Genomic DNA, 12,425 nt, shown 5'->3' on the forward strand with positions numbered 1-12,425 from the left:
GACCGCTTCAAACCAATCATCACTCATCGAGGCTTCCCCAAAATGTCTCTTAAATATGACCCCGAGTTCTTCAAGGCGTTCGAGCCTCTCATGCCGGCCATCAGTGCCGCGCCCAAATCGCCCGTCCACGACGTTGAAGGCCGCCGCAAAGGCCTAGAAGCCGGCTTGACCCTGCTCGCCCAGCTTATGCCGTTCGACGCTCCAGACGTAGAACAGACAGAACACAGGTTCACGAGCGCCGCGGGCGTCGAGCTCTCCATCTACAGCTTCATCAAGAAGGGCTCCTCACCGACCCCCACATCCGCTATCCTGCACTGCCACGGCGGCGGCATGATCCTGGGCAGCGTGGCCACAATGTCGAAATCCGCCGCGTTTAGGGTCCAAGAGACCGGTGTCCCCTTCTTCAGCGTGGAGTACCGCCTCGCGCCGGAATCGAGCGGCACGAACCTCGTCGAAGACTGCTACGCCGGCCTGGAGTGGGTGTACGCGAACGCCGCCAAATTCAATGTCGACACCACCCGGATCGGCGTCACGGGGGAGTCTGCGGGCGGTGGTCTCGCGGCCGGGGTCGCGCTGATGGCGCGCGACAAGGGCTTGACTCCGCCCCTGGCCAAGCAGATCCTGATCTACCCGATGCTGGACGATCGGAACCTGGTCCCCAACCCGCGCATGGAGCCGTTCGTGTTCTGGTCCACCGACGACAACATCACGGGGTGGACGGCCCTGCTTGGCGCCGACAAGGCAGGGAAGCCCGACGCCGATGTGTCCCCTTATTGTGCGCCCGCGCGAACCCCATCGCTCGCGGGCCTGCCGTCGGCGTATATTGACGTTGGAGGGCTGGATATCTTCCGGGATGAGGATCTCGAGTACGCGCGACGGCTGGCCGCCGAGGACATCGATGTCGAGTTCCATTTGTACCCTGGGGTGCCGCATGCTTTTGAGCTGTTTGCGCCAAAGTCCGGTGTCACGGAGCGGGCGATGGCGAATAGGCTCAGGGCTCTGCTGAGTTTTTGAGCGCCGTGGGGGTATCGGACCGGATGCAGTCTCTGACCTCTCAAGCATATAGGCCTGTGAGCCGGGCATGACCTGACCGGTCTGTACTGCGTATTTGAGCCTTACCGTGCGCTGGGCAAGCGCTGCATACAGTAGAGAGCCGAGAACTCAGACATGGACACCTTCTATGCAGTAAGAGTAGAGAGTAGATTACGATCCGAAATCTTTGTCTGAGACTCTCTGGCCTTTAGCCCAGTCTAGTCCGGCATAGTCTTTATCGACCGTCCAGAACGGGAGGGAAAACCTAGAGGAGTCATTTCCTCAAGAGAGTGCTCGGCTGTGTTGGTGCACGAGTCCTGGGCTGGGGTCCTCACTTCGCTACCCGAATGTTTTCGGCGTCTAAGAAAGAGACCAGCTGACGCACGATCTATGGGCATCGCCGTCCGTTCTCTACTTCCCAGCAATATTCAGGCTCATCTGGGCGTCCACCTGCCTACCTGCGAGCAATACCTCCGCACTGCCTCATCCAACCAGCCACCTCTACCGCGCTTGAGTATATTGCAGCCACGATCTATGCATCCAGAAATCCTCCATCAAGAAATCCCCCAATATTGCGGAGGCAGCCTCCAACTGGGATCGGTCGCGCCAGCCATTGCTGCAACTCCGATCCACTCACGCATCGTATAGACGTAGATGTCGACCTCCTCAACACTAGACCCCAGGATAGGCCGGGTCGATTGCGAGCGATAGGGTTGATTTTGACGAATCCACGAGTCAATAGCGGCTTCTTGAAGTCTTCTCCCGGCGGCAATCGCAGGACATAGCTGGCAAAAAAGAGCTGCGTGGGCCAGTATTCTGAGAGAGCAGTCCAGTCAGTGGGTCAGGCATTCGGCTATCAGTCATTGTAGCACCAGGCCGTGGAACCGCGAGTTGCGATCGCAAGAGAACCTAATTACCGAGGAAGGAGGGAGAGCCAGGACTTACCATTCTGCAGGTTCAAAAATCTCTCCTTCTCTTCCTCGTTGTGCCAGCTCGGCGACGACATGATGAAGCTCTCGTACCGCTCTGTGTTTGGTCTAAACTAGGGGTTCTCGTCTGGCTCTTCGGCGAGAGGGTTACGCTGCTGGTATGCGTTAGGAAGAACGTATGGCTATGCTTCTGAGCTGCTGCTTGGAGCGGTCTTGGTGCTCTGTCTTACGGTGTTGCTAGACTTCTGGTGGAGACCGCTAACATGTGAAGTAGATATACGGACAGACTCCAGCAAAGACTTCAAGAGACCAGGATGGATGCGCAGGTATTTGTACAAGGAACCCGGATGTGTTAGGAAGTAATGAAATGCTCGCATCTCGTCGTCGCTGGGACGGTGTGCGAGGTCGACGCCGCCTGTATCTATCAGTCGAGGAATAATTGGGTACTCAAGACTTGCTATCTCAGGTTCGTTTATTGGGCGCGACATAAAAGCCGGCTCTGCGACGCCACTCGCGTCGGACATATTGTTCTCGGGAGTGAGTGGAGGCAAGGCAAGTATCATCCTCTGAGTTGAGAAGCGTGCACCCAGGTTTCCAGTCGAATAGGGGTCAGCCCAGGTGACGCTTGCAAAAGCTGGCTGGCCGTCTCGGGGCATATGCAAAGGTCGTGCCTCGTGGTTGTTCACTTCGCCCATGCCAGAGGTCGGGGTGGTTGTAGAGCTTGAGGGCAACGGAGGTATGGGGCCTGCAAATGAGTACGAGGGGGGAACAGAAGCCGCACTTGAGGTGTCTGCCTGTCCCAATGACTTGCGTTGCTCTCGATGCTGGTGGCTAGTGTAACCAGGATCCGTGGGCACCGTGGCTCCGTCCCCAGCAGAAGGAGTCAGAGTGGGAAGTGCTTGCTGTGACGGCAGGTCTGCTCTGCTGGCTTCATCATGGGAGGATTCCTCTTTGACCATGCAGGTGGCCGGAATAGCTGCTTTTTGGGGTGGCGGTCGATTTTGACACTCATCAATCATCTGCTGATCTTCATCAGGTCCATATTCGACTTTGATTGGGGTAGAGGTCGGCCTGAGAGGCGGAGGAAAGCCTGGGGATGGGGGGCGGTTTGCGAGTGACGTTGTTGCGGTGCTGTAGTGCTTGCGATGCAGCTGAGCAGTCCGACGCAGATGCTATTAGCTGTTGGATCTTTTTGCTGGAACGTATGCGGGAGGCAACTGAGTTGAAGAAACAAGAAGAAGAAGTGTTCGTCACTTGAAATAATCGGTTACTTGGTTCTGCTGTGAAAGAGCCAGCTGATTTTTGATGGCTCCGTCGGAGGTAGCAGTACGTTTGTTCCCCACGACTGATGCCCCTGTCCGTCTGTCTTGATCATGACCACCGGGAGCTTGTTGTTTGACACAACCTGGATCTCCTAGGGTCACGATCTTGGATGAGAAAAAGCCGACCATGACCTCTGATGAGCCACCCAACCTTGCAAAGAGAGATAATCGTCTTGTTACTGACGCGGTCGTCAAGGTGCAGCCATCCCGTCTTATAAGAGGCGTATCTGTGCCATGAATATGCTCGGCTGTACACCATGTCTCTCCCAGATCCGCTTCAACAAAGTCGACAACGTAAAGATGAGGCTATCCAGCGCATATCACGCGGGCAATAGCGGTGTCGATGGACCTTGAATAAGCCGTAGATGAAGCTCCAGGACGTTCCATCGCAGCAACGACGCTTCCAGCGTCAAAGAAGAATTTGGTCTGCAGAGGGGTCTGGCCGCAGAGAAGTTTCCCCCGGGAAAGGCATCATGGGAACGACATTGGCGACTGCTCCGCTTGCAAGTGAACCTGTGCTCATACGCTCATACCGCAGGCGGCAAACACCTGCATCACGTTGGGCATTCAATAGTATCCAGCACATTTTGTATCACCTTTTCTGGGTCCAGATCATTCAGCAGGTCGTGGGCAGAAGCGAGATCTGTGCCATATTGAGTGCTCCGTTCACGACTTGATGTGGCCATAATGATCCGATGCGGATATATCTTCTTTGCTGCCAATGCTACGAGGGAGGGTGTCACATAGTCGATGCCATGGAAAGGAGCGAGGTACCTGCAACATACATTAGTGACAGAAGCGTATGAAATTTGGGGACTGACTTTGCCAAAGCCAGGAACAGTGTCGTTGCATATGGGGAGATGCCTCCATCTACGCCTCTTTCCATACGGAGGAATACCACAACATCTTGAAGATATCGGCGGATCTCTGGTGTTACGGTGGTAGCTTGACTCTGGGCTCGAAGCTGCTCGATCAACTGAAGCTGCACGTCAGATCGCACCGATCCTCGCCTAACGGATAATCTTACCTTTGCGTCAATGCGCCGACTGGCAATTGTTTCTTGACGCCTCGCACTCGGTGAATGAGAGTATGAATATCCAGAACCATGGTCTTCGGAGCTAGCTGCACCGTCGAGCTCTTCTAGGTTGGGAAAGCCGTCCTCCGCAGAGTGAGAGTGTGACATGAATATGCGGTCGCTCTGGCTAACATGAGCAACAGCCGGATGGTGGATGAATCGAACTCACAAGGTGCTTGTTCAGTCTGATATGCTTGGAAGAGGTGGTGACTAGCGGAAGCAACAGGAATGTTTTCGGCGCAAGATGGACAGTCGTTCGGCTATATACCCTACGTCTTCGAATAAGCTACACGCTCTGTCAGCACAGTCCGAAGCAGATATGTATGTCATCGCACATCAAGGGCTTGGATCTGGACGTCTTGGTGGGCATAGTTGAAGTCCTTTGCAATAACGACATTGACCACTTTCCGGGTATCCAGTTTCGACCGCTCGAGAAGACTGGACGGCGCAGCGCGGAAGTCCACTGAAGCGAGTTTCGGACTGAGCATCCCAGGCTAACAACCAGTCAGCAAAGCGATTGGACACGTAGACGCGGGTACAGACATTGGCGACGTCGGCGTCAGATTCATACAGAGCACCATCGTCGTCAGCGTTATCATCGTCCAGAATTGCAGCGCCAAAGGCATTTATGGACTGAAGGTCATCCCGATCGAGAATTATGTATGAGAGATTGAACATATCCCTGACAATCTTGGTGGGCATTAGCCACGGCCTCAACTTCGTCTCAGGACAACCTACCAGGGCGAGTTCTGACGCCAGATCATCCAGCAGGTCCCCGGTCGTGACCACCATACAGTGGTGCTGAGCCACAAGACTGAGAAGAACAGCCAGCTCGAGGTCTGTGAGGTCCTCGACATGCTCCAGGAATGCTTGTGCTGACTCCATCTTCGTCCAGCTTTGAGCCTTCCAGGCTAGTACACGACACCTTCCCAGAGCATTATGTCTCCCACGTGTGGATATGAAGAAGCTGGGCTCTTGACTCGAAGGCAGAAAGTCTTTTGGGCGTATCGATTCAGGACGTTCTCGCATATGCGACCTCTGAGTTCGAGGGATAACTAAACGAACCGAGCAAGAAGCGAGCGGAGCGGGAACTGTTTCTTGCCTTGTGGAACCAGGAAGGTAAACCGAGCGTACATATGATTGGTTGACAACAACCATCAGTCTGCCTGTTCTATGCCGCAACACCCCCTCTACTTCTCCCACTACGTCAAGGCACATTGTTCATCTAGACATTATTGTCCACACAATCCCCTGCGGCCGACCCGATGAGATGACAGCAAGCAATCCCAGGGCTGGCTGGGAGAAAGTCGGCGACCAGTTCTACCGAAAAGTACCCGTGTACGAGTCGGTTTTCGACCAGGATCTCGAGCTTGAAAACTACCTGGTAGCTGGAGCCCCGTATGGTGGCGCTCTAGGTAAGTATCGTCTCGCCTTTGGTACGTTGGTCGAAGCTCATACTTGCAGCGCTATGGCGGGATACTGCCAAGATAGCAAAGTATCGAACAGGCCATTCCACGAAGCCGACGATCGACATCTACTCATCCTCAGGCAAGCTCATCAGCAACATTAACTGGGAGAGAGGCGTGATCAAAGCCCTTGGGTGGTCCGATGATGAGAAGCTATTGGTTGTTACTGAGGACGGGACAGTACATTGCTACTTCGGCCTTCACAGTGACTTTCAACCCTTCTCGCTTGGCCACGGCTCAGAGGAATTCGGGGTCTTGTCGTGTCGCTTCTGGTCTCACGGATTTGTCGCTCTGCTCTCCAACAATTCTCTGATCGCCGTTTCATCGTTCGATGAGCCTAGGCCAAGGCTACTCGCCCAGACACCAGAAGGCCAAGTTCATTCCTGGTCACTGATTCCCCCAGCGTACACTCTATCTAGGTCAGTGGAAGTGCTGCTAGCCGTGGACAAGACAATATTCGTGGTGGACGCCAGCGACGCCGAAGACCGAGGACTATCAGATGGACCCTTCATGCACGTCAGTGTCTCCCCCAACGGGAGATTCGCAGCATTATTCACCGAGAATGGCAAAGTCTGGGTTGTGGGCAGTGACTTCCAGAGCAAATACAGCGAGTACGACTCCAAGGCCAGAACAATGCCGACGCAGATCTACTGGTGTGGAAATGACTCTGTTATCCTGGCCTGGGAGGACGAGATCCATATGGTTGGACCGAATGGGGCTGCTGTCAAATATTACTATGACGACCAAGTCCATGTTGTGCCCGATATTGACGGTGTTCGTCTCATCACGAACGACGTATGCGAGTTCCTGCACAAGGTTCCTGACCCGCTAGAAGAGGTTTTCAAGCTTGGCTCGACATCTCCCGCCTCAGTGCTAGTTGATTCCATTGAGCTGCTGGAAAAGAGGTCGCCCAAAGCAGACGAGAACATTCAACGAATCAAGCCAAACCTCCCCGAAGCTGTTGAGACCTGTATTCGGGCTGCGGGGCATGAGTTCAACCAAAGTCTGCAGAAACTGTTGTTACGGGGAGCCTCGTTCGGCAAATCCGTCTTGGACCTATACAGCAGCGACGAGTTTGTTGACATGTGCGAAGATCTGCGGGTACTGAATGCCGTCCGAGACTACCGCATCGGCCTTTACATGTCGTACGAGCAATATGTCAGACTCACCCCAGAACGACTCATCACGCGGTTGGTGAACCGGAGGGAATATCTTCTAGCAATCAAGCTGTCTGAATTCCTGCATCTCCCTCTGAACAAGATATATGTCCACTGGGCATGTCAAAAGGTCCGAGGATCCTCGGCGGATGACGATGCGGTCCGGGAATTGGTGGTGGAGCGGCTACGCGGCAAGCAAGGCATCTCCTTCGAAGCGATTGCGAGAGCAGCCTACGACGAAGGACGCAGTCACCTGGCTACAACACTCCTCAACCACGAACCGAGGGCGGGCAAACAAGTGCCTCTCCTGCTCAACATGGAAGAGGATGAAATTGCACTCAACAAAGCGATTGAGTCAGGAGATACCGATCTAGTCTTTTTCGTCTTGCTCGAGCTCAAGAAGAAACTGCCCCTAGCAGCATTCCTGCGCATGATCAGCGACAAGCCTGTGGCGTCGGCTCTTGTTGAAAGTTCAGCAAGAGCTCAAGACACAGAGTTGCTGAAGGATTTGTACTATCAAGATGACCGTCCGATCGAAGGGTCAAACCTGCTGTTGGAAGAAGCCATGCAGCAACCGCAAGTACAAGCAGTCATTGACAAGCTCAAACTCGCTAGTAGATTGCTTACTGACGCTAAGGACCCTACAGCGCAATTCCACACCAAGGCTCTCAACGAAGCCGGCCAGCTTCTCAAGATGCAGGAAGCATTTGATAAGGACATAACCGACAGCAGCGGAAGCTATATCGGACTGAGTGTCAATGAGACCATGTTCCGCTTGATCAAATCCGGATACAGCAAACGAGCTGCAAAGGTCCAAAGTGACTTCCGTGTCCCGGAGAAGACCTGGTGCTGGATTCGCCTCCGGGCATTGACTGCTGCTCGACTTTGGGGTGAGGTGGAAGAAATCGCTAAGAACAAGAAGTCGCCCATCGGATGGGAAGTAAGTGCTGTGGTCCGTTTCCTTACGAGAGGCTTGAATCTAACTTCGTCCAGCCCTTCTACAACGAAGTGCTTGGGGCAGGCAACACCCGTCTTGCATCGTCATTTGTCCCGAAGTGCACTAACCTTCAGCCGTCCGAGCGGATCGAGATGTGGGTGAAGTGTGGCATGGTCACCAAGGCTGGTGAAGAGGCCGTCAGAGCCAAAGATGTGAATGCCCTGGAACTCCTGCGCGACAAGGCTAACGGCCAGCAATTGGTGGAGATTGAGCGTATGCTGAGCCAGGTGCGCCCAAAGCGGTAAACTTGGTATGCGAAAGAAGCGAGGCGCGATCATGTTATCTTGTCGACTTCATCATCCTCAGCGGCCGTCGGCGCCGCGGCCAGCGAATGTGCAGTTCGGTCGACCACGACCAGATGGGTATCGGCAGTCCCGGGCAGGTTATCAGCACGCTCATCCACCTCTTCCATATCCTCCCATTCGTCTTTCTCTTCTTCGTCCACTTCATCGCCAAGGGTCTTCAGCTTCTCGAATTTGTTCACGCTACCGTTCACCTCATCCCACATGCACTTCCGCTCCCGCCTCTTTTTCAGCCGCCCTGCAGCATCTTCCACCTTTTTTGACATCTGGTCTTGAACGACTTCCGCCCTTGCGAGTACGCGTTCTTGCCTCTGTCTCTGTCCCCTTGTCAAGGGCTTTTGTTTCTTCTTCGATTTTGTAACTCCGCCATTGGGCCGGGCTGCGAGTAACGGTGTGACATCCGAGGCACGGGGGGCTTGCTTTATAGACTTGTCAACGTCGATGGAGGGAGAAGTCGCTCTCTTCGAGGCTCGAGACCTGGAATTTGCTGTGGGGTATTAGAGGACACGGTTATTTTCATTGTGCGTCGAGGTCTACCTGTTGCCTTCTTCACCTTCGCTGTTTTCGCCATGGCTGCAAATGCTGAAGTCGACCCTCCTCCACGACTTGTGCTCGCTATGGTCGAGACGGACGTAGGTGAGCAGGTGTACGAGGTGCCGGTCGCATTCCTAAATCATTTCTGCCCGCTCGAATAGTCGGATGAGATTCACCGAAGTTTGACCAGCGAGTGACGTAGCAGTTCAGCCTCGTCATTATCGACATCGGAACCCGCATCCTGGCATACCCTCCTCCTACACGTAGATCTGCTGCCCAACCCATACCCCCGAAGCTCATGCTTGCTTAGGATAGTCAGCCACCATGGCCCCTCCGCCGTTGAAGCGGCAGAAGACGAATCCGACTGAAGAATCTCAACCACAGCCCACGCTCCAAGAACAGGCTCAGCAGGCTGCCAACGTTCCTCTGCCTCCAGACACGCCTCGGATCCCAAGCTCAACTCCAAGGGAAGACAAGCGATCGGTAAGAGAACCGCCTTGCTCCCGAGATGTTATATCCTGACTGGTTGGCAGTCATGGCTTGCGCGAACGTGGCCGCGTAAAGCTCCCCCACTGACTCAAACACACCGTGAGAGCGTGTCTTCTGCGTCCAGCAACAGCCCTTTGACATCGCAACCTGCTGCCCAAGAGGGCCCCGCGCCTACCCGGGAGCGAGCAAAAATGCAGAGGTCGCCATCTTTAGCGATGACACTCGGAAAATCCACCTCAAACCGGTCTCTCCCTATTAATGCCACGACGACGATTGTCAATGCCACCTCAGGAGCTACAGCGTCCTCAACAAAGGCGAATACACAATCAGGGCTGTCTTTGCAGGCAAAAGATGATGCGACAGTGGGCAACCAAGTGGTCAAAGACGACCAGCGGCCGGAGAAGACAGATGAGACCTCCACGCGAACCCTGCCGGACGGAGCGCCAATCGCGGAAACTTCACAGCCAGATTCTACCAACCAAACCCTCCCAGAACCCCAGAGTATGTGGCTAAGCTGGCTACCTGGCAAGAAGGACGGAGTAACAGCCAAGCCTGCGGAAGCACAGGGATCTCCACCCCGACCAAAGCTCGCCGAAGCATCGGAAGTGCCTCCAGGAAACGACGCGGTCCCAGATCCCGCCAAAACGCAGCCCGAGGTGGCCGAACAGCCTCAACAATCCTCTGTAAATGCGACCAACAAGAGGAGTTGGTATCAAATGTGGAGCAGCAATGATCCACCAGCTGAAGTTCCGAAGCAAGACGAGCCTGCATCAGAGTCAGGTCAAAGCAGTTCGACAGGACGAATTGAAGCTACAGAGCCAGCAACAGCACCCACGAAGCATCTGGACATACTCCCTCTCAGCACGCCCAAGCCCAAAGATAGTTCCCAAGCGTCTTCACTGGAGACATCACCTCCTCCAGCTCTGCACAATGATGGTTCCAAGTCAGGGTGGGTGTTCTGGTCTCGAGAAAAGAAGCGCCCGGAGTCAATCAAGTCCGAAAGTGAGCCTCGCGTGGGCGAGATAGCCATTTCGGATACGCCCTCACAAGCCCGACCGAAACGAGCCTCAATCAGCCTGCAAGACGAAGCAGCTACGCCAGCACTCAAACCATCTCCTCAAGAAATCCAGTCCAAAAAAGCCGTTGCGCAGAGAAATGCGGAGCCCAAGCAGCAAGTGCCCACCGAACAGTCACTACCGGGGAAAGCCCAGAAGTCATTAGCCTCTAAGCAAGATCCCTCGCGAACCACCAAAGCCTCATCCTCTACGGCTGCAGCCATTGCGAAAGAACCTCGTCCGGCCTCCCCAGCACCATCCCTCGACAAAAGGAAAGAAGACACCAATCTGCTCCTGCCGCTTCTTCACGATACTCTGACCCACGAAGAACAACCTTCCCTCATTCAACAGCTCGCACGTCTGCTCTACTACACCCGCGAACCCGACGCGCATCAACACCTCTCTCTAATCCGCGATCCGCCTCGGATAAAACACGCCCTGGCTATCGGCGTGCACGGCTACTTCCCCGCCCCCATGGTTCGATCCATCCTCGGCCAACCCACCGGCACGAGCATCAAATTCGCGGAAAAGGCCGCACAGAATATTCGTCGCTATACAGCCTCGCAGGGGTACGACTGTGAAGTCAAGACAGCGGCACTAGAGGGAGAAGGTCGCATTGCCGAACGAGTCGAGCTGCTATGGAAGCTCCTGCTGAATTGGATTGACGAGATCAGACGCAGCGATTTTATCCTCATCGCCGCTCACTCCCAGGGCGTGCCCGTGGCAATCATGCTCATCGCAAAGCTTATCCACTTTGGCTGTCTCAGCCCGGCTGCCCGGGTTGGCGTCTGCGCCATGGCAGGCGTCAACATAGGTCCCTTCCAGGACTACAAGTCGCCCTGGATCACAGGCTCGGCGGGCGAATTGTTCGAGTTCACCAACCCGCACAGCAAAGTCTCGACGGACTACCTTGCCGCCATCTCCGACTGTTTGCAACATGGCGTCAAGGTCACTTTCGTCGGCAGCATCGACGACCAACTCGTGTCGATGGAATCGTCCATCTTCGCGCCCCTGACGCACCCGCATATCTACCGCGCCGTCAGCATCGACAGTCGCATCCACGCGCCCAACTTCCTCTCCAACCTCGTGGGCTTCGTGCTCAAGCTCCGCAACGTCGGCGTCCCTGACCACGGCCTCATCCGCGAACTCTCCGCCCCGCTGGCCGGCTCGCTGTACACGGGCGAAGGCCACTCGCGGCTCTACGAGGACGATGCCGTCTACGCGCTCGCCATCGCCTTCACCCTCGAGACCACATCTCTGCCACACACGCCTATAACCTCATCGAAGCGCGCCGCGATCTCCGTGCCCAGTGATGGGAAAGCCATCTCCTCGAGCGGCTCTCAGACCAGCAACAGCAACCCGTATATCCTGCCGTTCGCCATGCGCGGGATCCTGGAAGAGGATATCGTCAAGAAGGATCTGAGGGAGGAGGCCAAGAGGCTGCTCGAGCAGTTTGACGAGTGGGAGCCCAAGACCAAGGTCCTCAAGGATGTCAAGTTCCGACTCGAGGGCGTGAGGAGTCAGTTGCTGTAGGCGTGTGCCGAGGTCCGGAAGGATGTCAAGTTCCGACTCGAGCGCGTGAGGAGTTAGTTGTTGTGAGGCGAGCACGGACACGAGCAATATTGAGCACGATCCCAAGATGCAGCTTTACTAGAGCGGGTAATGAATAGCGTATAATAGCGCGTCCACTTCAAGTGTGTTTTGATGTGGCGATGTCCTCCTATAACTACGGGAAATGCAGTACAGGGACGAGTTAAGACACGACTCAGAACCAAGGATCATAGATTCCGTATAATGTGATTCATGACAACTGGTGGCAGCATACCTCCCTCAGCCTCCGAGTTTACAGGTGTAAATGCAAAGAGCGCACCGTGACTCCGAGCGAAGTGAGGTCAATATCTCCGGGCCACGCATCGGGTGAGGAGTGTGTGAACAAGACGCGCTGTCGACTCTGAGACAAACATTCATCAATTGAATTCCTGGGCGTAAACATCAATGTGCGGTGATAAAGTATACTGTCATGATCAATGCTACCGATGAACCGCTCAGAAGTACAATGCTTGTAAA

General features: G+C 54.8%; 5 protein-coding genes across 5 annotated transcripts; 3 read left to right on the plus strand and 2 right to left on the minus strand.

Annotated features, from left to right (window-relative positions):
• Positions 1-42: 42 nt before the first annotated feature.
• A1O7_08823 (uncharacterized protein) lies at positions 43-1,014 on the plus strand (the record flags this gene model as incomplete). The annotated part of the gene is made up of 1 exon (XM_007762812.1): positions 43-1,014. The coding sequence occupies one exon, from the start codon at positions 43-45 to the stop codon at positions 1,012-1,014; it is 972 nt and encodes a 323-aa protein (XP_007761002.1).
• A 2,823-nt stretch (positions 1,015-3,837) lies between these two features.
• Positions 3,838-5,243, minus strand: A1O7_08824 (uncharacterized protein; the record flags this gene model as incomplete). Its single annotated transcript, XM_007762813.1, has 7 exons — positions 3,838-4,057; positions 4,105-4,259; positions 4,311-4,481; positions 4,528-4,644; positions 4,694-4,852; positions 4,902-5,048; positions 5,097-5,243. The coding sequence occupies 7 exons, from the start codon at positions 5,241-5,243 to the stop codon at positions 3,838-3,840; spliced, it is 1,116 nt and encodes a 371-aa protein (XP_007761003.1).
• A 385-nt stretch (positions 5,244-5,628) lies between these two features.
• Positions 5,629-8,223, plus strand: A1O7_08825 (uncharacterized protein; the record flags this gene model as incomplete). Its single annotated transcript, XM_007762814.1, has 3 exons — positions 5,629-5,773; positions 5,823-7,921; positions 7,975-8,223. 3 exons carry the CDS (start codon positions 5,629-5,631, stop codon positions 8,221-8,223), a joined length of 2,493 nt encoding a protein of 830 aa, XP_007761004.1.
• Positions 8,224-8,252: 29 nt separating this feature from the next.
• On the minus strand, positions 8,253-8,851 carry A1O7_08826 (uncharacterized protein; the record flags this gene model as incomplete). Its single annotated transcript, XM_007762815.1, has 2 exons — positions 8,253-8,767; positions 8,818-8,851. 2 exons carry the CDS (start codon positions 8,849-8,851, stop codon positions 8,253-8,255), a joined length of 549 nt encoding a protein of 182 aa, XP_007761005.1.
• Positions 8,852-9,138: 287 nt separating this feature from the next.
• On the plus strand, positions 9,139-11,891 carry A1O7_08827 (uncharacterized protein; the record flags this gene model as incomplete). The annotated part of the gene is made up of 2 exons (XM_007762816.1): positions 9,139-9,297; positions 9,348-11,891. 2 exons carry the CDS (start codon positions 9,139-9,141, stop codon positions 11,889-11,891), a joined length of 2,703 nt encoding a protein of 900 aa, XP_007761006.1.
• Between the last annotated feature and the right edge of the window lie 534 nt (positions 11,892-12,425).

This window comes from Cladophialophora yegresii (genome assembly GCF_000585515.1).
Source record: "Cladophialophora yegresii CBS 114405 chromosome Unknown aczIN-supercont1.6, whole genome shotgun sequence".
Classification (NCBI taxonomy): domain Eukaryota; kingdom Fungi; phylum Ascomycota; class Eurotiomycetes; order Chaetothyriales; family Herpotrichiellaceae; genus Cladophialophora; species Cladophialophora yegresii.